The 10,592-nt window shown below is 43.8% G+C and overlaps 1 protein-coding gene across 1 annotated transcript in view; it reads right to left on the reverse strand.

Moving 5' to 3' along the window:
• The window catches only part of ITGAV (integrin subunit alpha V), a 46,865-nt gene extending 36,273 nt beyond the window's left edge, over positions 1–10,592 (reverse strand). The window contains exons 1-2 of the mRNA XM_040561782.1: positions 10,327–10,592; positions 7,508–7,635 (exon numbers count right to left, since the gene is read on the reverse strand). Coding sequence (XP_040417716.1) covers positions 7,508–7,635; positions 10,327–10,490 — 292 coding nt within the window. The 5' untranslated portion in view covers positions 10,491–10,592. The remainder of the gene's footprint in view (positions 1–7,507; positions 7,636–10,326) is intronic.

Below are 10,592 nucleotides of genomic sequence, written 5' to 3' on the forward strand. Positions count from 1 at the left end.
ACAACCTCATCAAACATACAAAAGCACTGTTTTCATAAACAAGAATTTGACCTAGTATAAAGCTAGTCCTTCTACCTAAAATCTCAGATCTCAACCTTAGTTAGAGGCAAGAACAAGCAAGCACAAGGTTACCTTCACTTGAAAATCCCCATGCTGTGAGGTAGCCGATGACTCACCTTGGTTTAGCAATCCTGTTTTGCTAGTGACTCAGGGATCAGGGGAATAAAGAGCTTCCCACTACTCCCCTTCCTCCTCCTGACCTACAAATCCTGTTTCTCTCTTTGGGTGGAGCTGGAACAACTGGACCTTTTCCCTTTGCCTAATATAACTAAGGGCTTTTTTTTTTTTTCCAGCTAGTCATACAGTTGAGATCCAACTACCCCCACACAGAGCCAACAGACTTCATGCTGGAGTCTACCTAATCACAAAAGCATGAGCATTTTTCCACTGTCAGCTATAACAACAAGAGGAGGAGGTTTTGTATGTTTTACCTCCCTCTTTTGTATTCAGAGCAGTACCCAAAGCCCAAGGCAGACTTCAGTTATCCCAGCACATGATAAGAAGAACAACCAAACTTCAATGGGACTGAGGTAATGATAGCTTCAGCGAGATAAAAATCAATCCATTCTACTACAGATGAATGAATAGTCTTCATAAGATTTATTGGTTTGTTGTTGACTAAATCAGAACTGAAATCCCCATACCTATTGCACCCAAATACTGATAAACCAATCAGCTACAAATAAAAGAGTACTTTGTTAAAGCATGCTGCTTGAACAAAATGCTGACCTATCCTCCAATTCTTTATTCTTTTCCACTCACTCCACAGGTGGAAAAGATGGGACTTTTAAACAGCTGACATGTTTACACAGATGATCGATCAAATCTCCAAATGCAAGCTCACGACACCCACACGAGTCACAACTTCCCAATATCAGCAGATCTTACACTGTGCAATGCCACAGAATAAAGCTGCACGATGCAGTTAAAATATCCACTTCAAACTAAATAGGTCACAGATAGACAGAGCCATGCCAAACTGGTGGTTTAGGCTTCCAGACAAAGACTGCTATTGTCTGCAATCACCCACTCGGGGATGGAAGGAAAAAAAACAAAACCCTTAGAAACATAAGGAGGAATCAAGGGAGTTTTTATTAGTATTTTCCTTTTCAAAAGCTCCTTTACTGTCTTTTAGCACAGATCGAAATAACCAGTCTTAAAGGAATTTCATCCAAAAATAATTAAGAACAAGTCATTCAGTTAAAATGACTCTGGTGTGTCAAAACAAGGGAAGGTAGGCTGGGGACGAACACTGCAACTGTCAAAGTCACAAAACTGTACACAGCCAGAGGCTACATCGAATTATTTTTCCAAAGCTATAAAAATATCACACAGAGCCGAACAGGACTTGAACGCTGGAGATGCTCTTAGCTTTTAGTATTCAGCCATTTCAGTAAGCTTCCCCAGTCCTGAATTTTGCGCTCTAACACAGCAGCAGGGAAAGCTTCTCACTAAAAGGACTGAAAATTTCACAGTGCATCGATCTATTACACTAGGCACATCCAAAGAGCAAAGTGATACATTAGCTGAGCAACCAGATCTTCCTGTGCAAAAAACCAAAATCTGTTCAAGAAATCTGCAACTCATTAGCATAGAAGTTCAAAGTTGTTTTATGAGCATATTTTCCTTTGTAACAGTTAGTCGAACTGTCTGCGTTTCATCAGATTACTCTACATGCAGAAGCTCTTGAAACGGTCTGAACACTGTACTTCTTGATGCTGCCATAACGAGCTGCACTTTCAAGCATCCCATACCAGAGCTCATACATATCCCACTGAAAGTTTTGATTAAAAACCAGCAACATCACAAAGCTGTGCTGTTAGTATTTGATCACAAGTCACGGGGAGCACGAAGAGACGCTGTTTCTACCAAGCCACTCCCCAGTATTCCTGACTGATGGAGAGCTAGGGCCCAAAGATGGAAAGTAAAATAATGTTATAAAGAAGACTGTTTCCTTTTGGAAAACAAGCACATAGGGAACTCATTTGGTTTACATTAATTTGCTCCATATTTCTCACACGTGTACAGTCTGATTAACTCCGACTGCTTACATAAGCCTCTGAAGAATTTCTTATGTCAGAATGAAAAAGCAGCGTGAGCCCACTCTCTAAAATCCTACAGCAAAAGAATCAGAGCGGTTTAGGTTGGAGGGGACCTTAAAGCCCACCCAGTACTAACCCCCTGCCATGGGCCTGGACAACTCCCACCAGCTCAGGCTGCCCAAAGCCCCATGAAGCCTGGCCTTGGGCACTGCCAGGAATGGGGCAGCCACAGCTTTTCCAGGCAGCCTGTGCCAGTGCCTCACTACCCTCATAGTAAAGAATTTCTTCCTGATGTCTAACCTAAACCTACCCTCTTTGTACTTATCTGGATGTCAGACATCAGCTAGGTTTATGCACCCCACTATACTATGTATGCCAAACTGTAAAATATATAAATAAAAAGAAAGAAAAGACGATGACCTGCTGATATTCCTAAAAACCACAGTTGACCGGGTGATCTCCCTGGTTCTGCTGTCTGGCTCAGTAAGCTTTTGATCCACCTCTTGAAAAAAAAAAATTGTTTTATATAATGAAATGGAAAACTGTAGAAAATAAATATAACATAGAAAAACCTTTAACTTTTCAAGAATCTATTCCCTGAGGAAGCTTTTGGAAATACTTTGAGTAACGTGGCAGTATCCGTGCAAACTTTGCTATGCTCGTCACTGAAGACTGTGCAAGGAGAGAAGGGAGGGTGAAGAGGTGTGTCTTTAAAACAAGCCTTTTGGGACCTCGTCTCGAAACTGATCAGAAACAGAAAATGGACTGCTATATTAAGTGCATTCCTTTTACAGCATACCCACAAGGAGTATGTTTTTCCTGGAAAAAAAACACTAAGTAAAAAGGCAAACGAAGCCAACCACTCAGTTAAGACACTGCTAAGGTTTCTAAGAGAGGAACCACCTCTCCAGTCAGTTCTGTACAGACAATAGTACCTACAGAACAAACAGGTTTACAGATCCTGAAAAATAATTCAATCACATCTTTTAGCATCTCAGCTAAAGAATAATAGAAGAAAAAAAAAAGTGCTTGTAAAGGCAAGATGTAAGAGCAATTTTCCCACTTGCAGACCAAGATTCTTTCTTCTTTATAAGCTTGATACATTTCCCTATTGCTATGGATTTAAAAAAAAAGAAAAATAAATTTTAAGTCACCAAATTAACTCACATGAAGGGTGTATACAAATCAAGACAAAGATTTATCTACCTTGACCTGTCAGTTTGGGGTTTTTTTTGAGTAATTTGAATGTGAAATGTAAGGCGTCTTGGAAAGGAAAGGATTTAATAATGCTGTTTGGCAGACAACATGTCACACCATCTCCAACTTAAGTTTCCCCTGGCTGCTTTTCCTGAAGCAATAGACCCTCCTACACATTCTGAAACTCTGAAAGTTGACTGAGACAGAGGGAAAAAATCCCAACTATTTTACATAACAATTCAGTTGAAATTGTGGTAAAGCTGTGGCAAATGTAATAAGAAGTCAGGATATACAAGAACACAAGCACAAGAACCTTCAGTTTTATGTCAGCAGCATGTTTAGCTACTGAATTAACAAGACAAACAGGAACAAGGCAAGAAAGTTCAGTGCTTATGTAACACTATTTAGCAAGAGCTCCTTCTATCAATAGTTTGGAAAGAGAACCTGTCAGAGTACCAGACACAAGCACTGCTTCTTATTTCAGTTCTGCAGGAGATCAACAAAATCGTCCATGTGAGGAAGCTTGCTTGGGTGGCTGGATTCATTTTAACATTACCCTTTATGTGCTTCTAAGAGGAAAAACCTGCCTGAAACATTTGTCAAATGATATGCGAAAGCCTTTCCAAAAAAAAAAAAGTACTCGTGTTCTGACCATGTACACACAAGCACATGCAGCACAGCTATAGGCACCCCCGAATATGAGGGCATTTTCTACCACATATGTTTGTTATGCAATTTTCACATAGTCATAACTATGTTAAATCAAAGCCAACTGATGTCAGTACTAAAACTCTGAGAAGCCCCACAGTGAAGCATCTTTACATTTGGGAAGTGTTAATGTGTGATATAAACATTTTGCCTTCCAAAGCCACCATGTATACCAGAATGTCAAAAGCAATTAGTATAATATGCACGCAGAAACATGCACGCAGGCACACATGGAGAATATTCTCCAGTGTATTTTCGACACAAGTGTAACCAGCATGCAGGGAGACCTAGGACACCTAGGAGAAGGTGAGATCACCCCTTCCCCTTGCAAACATGTTGCTGCTTTAAATGAGAAAACCTCCTGTGTAGGCAGGGTGAAAGAATTTATTTCTGGGTAGCAATTTAAAAATTGTAACATGCTTCAGTAAGATTTGTGTTATATTCTAGGGGGAAAAATCCATGTATGTACATAAACACTGTACACACACGTACATGCGCACAGTTTCAATACGAGAGAGATGCGAGTTCAATGGACAGACTCCTATCGGGAGGCACCCAGATATCCCTCCCAGAAGAGCCCAGCTGTCATGCACAGGAAGGAAGGAAGCAGGCAGCAAATTCAGTAGGAGCAGGGCCTCCCAGCCCAATGACGTTTCGCTCTCCTCCAGAGGAGCTGGGTGAGAGAGCAAGTGCAAGTCACCAGCAAAGCCAGCAAGAGGTAAGTGCTCCAAGAACCCCTCCTCGAGGTGAGCATAAAGCAGCAAGCACCTTCTCTCTTTGGCTACAATAACACAATACACACCAACAGCTGTAAGCAACCAAGTGGCTACACATAACAATATTTAAGCCAAAAGCAAGTGTTAGAAAATAAACCCATTTTGATGCAGTCACCGCTGCACAGCTGAGCTCAGCGTGGCCTGTATATGGATGGAGAAGAAAAAAGGCCTCATGGCTGGAGGAAAACCTAGCTGAAAATAAGGAATATGTCTAAGAAAAGCAAATAATAAAGGGAAGAAAAAACACCCTGCTTTGACTGACCTCTGTAATACCCTACTCTTGTACTTATTTGTGGCACAACCGCCAGGCAAAGGGGCACAGAAGACCTCGGGCAGCCAGAGCAGGACTTGCCCTTTCCTCCATTCCCTGGCCACATTTAGGGCACAGAGACACAGCCCCTTCCTCGCCCGCAGGCTGTGTACGAGGCAGTAGCTTGGACTGGCATGGGATGTTGGGGGGCAAGAGCAGGACCATGTCTTCTAGGGGGCAGCTCGCAGTTTGCAGCTCCATGTACAGCTGGGCAGCTGTAGGCAGGTCACAGATCCAGAGGAAGCCACAAATACAAGCAGTCTCATTTTCAGAGGTCAGATTTCCCACTAGCTGTGAACAATTGGAAAAGAACTCCAAAGAAACCCTGTAAAGAAGGTGTGTTACTTCTTCCATTAACAAAACAACTAAATAAGCTTGAAAATACATCTGCTTTGTATTGCCAGGGCTAAGCAGTACGCCTGCAGTTACAAACCCAAGCGCACAAATGTTGACATAGTGGATGGACAAGCCTGAATTCTTGCAGAAATTGCATTTAGCCATCTAAAAAAACCCTTCCTGTTAGCAGCACAGATCAGCAGTCAAATCATCTGCTCCCCATTTCCTGTGAAGGCCATCACAAGCCTTCCCTAATTCCCATCGCTGCCCTGCATAGCAGCAGGCAGGAACTGGGGACTGCACCGTGCTGGCAGTAAGATGCAGTCCCCCTAACGCAGGGAATCAGCCATTGTATTATACACAAAGAAAAAGACATTTTATTTTGTTTCAGCATGTTGATTATTTTATTATGCTGAAATACAATGCCCCCTTTCACCCAGAGAATAATTGACAAATACATTATTTCCCACTCCACTACCACAAAGCTGGAACGTGTTAAAATGTGCCTGACAGAAATCCTCTTTAGCCTCTATAGCGTGCTAGCTTTACTGTTGAATTTCAAGTGATCTACATGCCCAATTACTTTAAGGGCAAATGGTAAGCAAAATGCTGTTTGTTTGCCCAGTAGCATATACCTTAAACACAGACACGAAGCAAAGCAATGTTGCCTTTTTGTCTATTTACTGAGCCTAGCATATTGAGAAGTGCATTGCAAATGTTCACAGCACAGATGCATGCTCTGTGATTCTCATTTGAAGATGTATCTAACCAAGAGGTTCATCATTCCCCACAAGAGGTTTTTTAGCTATTAGTAGTGAATATTACAGATATCAAGGTTATTGTTAGAAAAAAAGTGTATTGGTGAAAAGATTAAGCCCAAACCTCCAAAGTGAAACCAAAAAAAATTAAAAGCAATTTTTTGCTGCCTTACACTGATGCAGACAAAATGGCATACGTCTGCAGCTTACTAGAGATCTCCACTAATCTGGCAGAAAGGTTTCAGTAGTAGGATGATGTAGAGGCTGACAGTGACTTGAGTTTTACACGCATCCTTATGTACTTTTTTTTTGTGCAAGAGAACCAGTAAGAGTTGTCAGAGCCCTGAAGCCTGAATGTATTTTTCTGAACACCAACAGCATTTTGTGGTATACCTCAATGATGGGACTGGAATGAGACTCTCCACTGTGTCATACCTAATTTACAAAGGCTAAATAAACATAGCCTTCAGACTACCGAGTCAAAATACCAGCAGAGGCAGAAATGAATTATAACCAACCAGACCTTAATGCACAGGTGTTTCCTCTGCCATACCATGCGGGTCTTGCTAATCCACTACCAGGACACGCAGTTTTTTTCCACTAGCCTGAATCAGGCTGTGGAGAAGAGGATTCAGCCCTGAGTGGCACGAGCAGAAAAGCACATGCAGTGCGCTCCCACATGACCTGCTGCAGCTTGTGGAAATCATTGTATGTACCGGAGCATGAAGATGGAGTGAAATGTTTCCTGTCAGCATCGCTGCTGCTCAGCTTTAACACACCTAAGAAATGGACAGCAATGCCTGACCAGAGGCATCAGCAACATCACAAACGTTATCAAGCTACATTCAAGAGAAAAAATTAAAAAAACGGTATTTGCTCTGCGGTTTTAAGCTGATACTCCCAGTTTCAGTTGAAAGTTCTGAATATTTCTGCATCCACCACCTCTGCTGATATTAGAGAGCACACTTACTCGTATGCTGTGTTGTTATAAGCATGTCATTTCCCTCAAGGTTTTATTGGCAAGTAGGTTGCTAAATGCTTTAAGACTGCTGGCAAGTACAGAGAAGAAATGGAAATAACTCATCAGGTTGAAACAGAAGACGTATGTATGTTTGCTCAGGCTTTCAGCACCTACCACATACAACAGTTCTCATAGACAGAGAAGAGCAACAAAACGAAGCCTTGACCTGTTGCCAGTCCCAATACCACTGCATTCAAACTGACCATCAGAAAACGCCGCGTCCACCTGAATCCCTGCTGTTATGCCACAGGACTAGAGCAGAGAAACCTCCCTTTCCCCTGCAGTGAACAGCTTCTTACCTGTGGAGTCAAATATTATGGGCTGGCAATTCCTGTTTGAGTTCCAGTTGCATCTGAGCACCTGGCCTCCTTCTACAACATTGTGCTGGGTGGTGTTCGCCTTCGGAGCTCCCACCAGAAGAAATATCCTGCAGTAAAAAGAGGAAATAAAAGTTCCAAAACTTAAGGCAGGACATTGCTACTTTATAACACTTAAAGAGTTAATGAAGCAAAGGTCTTATCCATTCAAATCTAAGCCTGCCTAAAACTATTTTGAGTTTCACAGCAATTCTTACTGAGTTTCAAGTCCTGCCTGGCTCCCTCTTTTCTGCAAACAAAAGAAGGCAAAAAAACTGACTAAAGAGGCAAAAAGATGATAATGAGTGAATTAAAATATTCTGACCTGCTTAGAATGAAGTTTAAAATGAGATAAATGCCTTTTATTTTCTTCTTATTCCCTTTCAAAAATGCGCACTTATGCTTCAGAATAGGAAGTCGTGTATTGCTGTAATTTACAGAAGTCATTGTCTGACATCATTTCTGGTTCAGTTTGTATGTAAGAGTAATTCATGGAAGTCAGACAAAAATATTCAGTGATATATACACAAAACAGCAGTGCTTCTGAGCTCAGGAAGTATTAAGTGGTGAGTCAGCCTCCCATTAACAAACACTCCTCTAAAAGCAATCACCAAGCACCCAAGTTACTGCCAAACACAGGTTTGCGCATTAATGAATCTTTACTGAAATTCCTTACACACTCATTGTTTTTTTATATGGCTGTGTCATTTTATAAATCTCTGCTCAAATAAATAACTTAAGTGCATTCTGAGCAGGAACTGCTAAGAGATTAGGCTTTTGCAGGTGGTAAAATTCGGAAGTTGCCAAATTCAGAAACAGACCAACTACAAAGCCAGACCAAAGAGGGCTGTTAACATCTTCCAGGAACTCCGACAGCTGAGACACGCTTGACTGATCAGCACTTTCCTTAGGAAGTCAATTTGAGATATAGGCAAAGAAGAAGTAAAGATGTAAAACTAAAATACTTCCTCTTAGCAAAATCTGCTCCGCTGTTTCCATTTAGACTGTTTAACACAGAACACAGCTTGTGGTGAAAGCAAGTCTTATCAGCCCATTTCAGATAGCACAGTTAGTTGGTTTTGAAGTTGGCTTAGCTGAACAAGCTGGTTGGAGACAACATCTACATGTAGACTGATCCAGGCTTAGCCAACTTGTTCTGGTTGTGATGGGCATCCTCCAGACTTCAGCACAGAGCTGTTTTTTCTTCTTAGCATGTAAATACCACATATAAACACGCAGTGCCTTTCCAAAGCTCAACTCCTAAGAACGCCAATACACAAGATGAGTTTTCAACTGCGTTTAATTTCTAGAACCTTAAAAATTTCCTGGTATGGACCCTGGTAGAAAAGCTAGTCTTTGGGGCAATCCATTTGTTTCCCCTAGCTGTCATTCACAGACTCTCTCAATTCCAAGAACACGAATTTGAAATGCTTTTAATGAACGTAAAACCTTCTCTCTGGGCATAACAGAAATGCTTAAAAATAAACACCATAGTGCCAAGTAAAGAAACACATCAATTATTATAATTACTATCTATTAAACGGGTACTAGCTTGCCTCCCACTTCACCCGTAGTGCACTAGCTTTGACAAGACCACAGATGAAATATTTGCTTTTTAAAAGAAGTTATCGCTATTTTAACCTTTCTTTCTTAAGATAATCTTTGCACTGAGGACTACCAATGGAGGAATCATTATGGGACCTGAGAAAGGTTTAGTCACCTCTTTTCCCATGACAAAACAAAATAATGCATTTTTATCATCACAGATAAACTGGGCAAACTTGATTGTTGGTTTTATAAATTGCCAGTGATATTACAAATTCCCTATCTAAATACAAAGAAGTCTCTAACCTGCATACTTTGGGAAAGATGGCAACAGAGGGAAGTTTGTTACATCCATGGGACCACATCAGCTGCGCTCTGACGCTGCTCATCCCCTACCCGACACAACACGGCACCCCAGCCTGAGCGCTGTGGACAGAAGCACGATGCGCTCCCGTGCCTGGCAGGTGAAGGTGCAGAGCTGTGCTTGTAGGAATGGGCTGGCAGCTGACGTGTGCCAACAGTCACGCATGGCCATGCGCTGACTAGAGACTGTCATGTGCAACTCTTCTGTGCATGAAAGGCCTTTTCAGCGTGTTTCTGAAGTCCCCTTCAGCCAACGTGTGCTGCGGCTGTGTCCTCCATCAGGGACCCTTGATGCGAGGGCTCCTGGCGCAGGCTTTCTTTCACACAGGACTCCCGAATGTTGTGTCCCACAGCTAGAAGTGTGCCGTGCCACTGCAGCCTGAGCCTTCCTGAGCCACTGCCTCGGCTACGAGGCCAGGCATCCACGGGTGTTATGTGGACAGAGGGTGCTTTTTCTCTACTTTTTACCAATGTCAAGTAAAGACAAGGTGATAAGTAAACTGTCACTGGAGCAACATATGAAGTTATTTCTTCTCTCTTACTGCCTAAAACCCTTTGGGCTCTAAAACCACAAAACCAACCAAACGAGAACCCCAAAGCTGCTCCCTGTCGCTGCGGGCTCGCAGCCACCCCGACAGCTACACGGGGAGCCCGGGCTGCGATTCCCAAGAGCCGGGTCCCGCAGCCCCGCGGCGCAGAGCGGGGAGCGCAGCCTGCCCCGGCAGGAGGGAAGCCTGCCCCGGGAGGACGGCCGCCGGGGAGGCCGGGCAGAGGCCGGCCCGGAGCGAGGCCGACCCGGAGGTCCTGGCTGGGTCGCTGCGGGACCCGGCGGGGCGGAGGAGCCGCGCACTTACGAGGAGGGGTCGGGGGCGAAGAAATCCACGGCGAAGCCGAAGTAGCTGCCCTGCGCGCCCGAGTAGACGGCCGGCCGCTCCGCGTCCAGGTTGAAGGCGGCGCTGCCGGCGGCCAGCGCGCAGCCCAGCAGCAGCAGTCGCGGCCCGGACCCGGACCCGGCCATGGCCCCGGGGCGCTCTCACGGCACGGCTCGGCTCGGCTCGGCTCGGCTCAGCCCGGCCCAGCTCGGCTCGGCCCGGCCCGGCCCCACGGCGGCGGCGGGAGA

The sequence above is a fragment of the Cygnus olor genome, chromosome 6 (assembly GCF_009769625.2).
Source record: "Cygnus olor isolate bCygOlo1 chromosome 6, bCygOlo1.pri.v2, whole genome shotgun sequence".
Lineage (NCBI taxonomy): Eukaryota > Metazoa > Chordata > Aves > Anseriformes > Anatidae > Cygnus > Cygnus olor.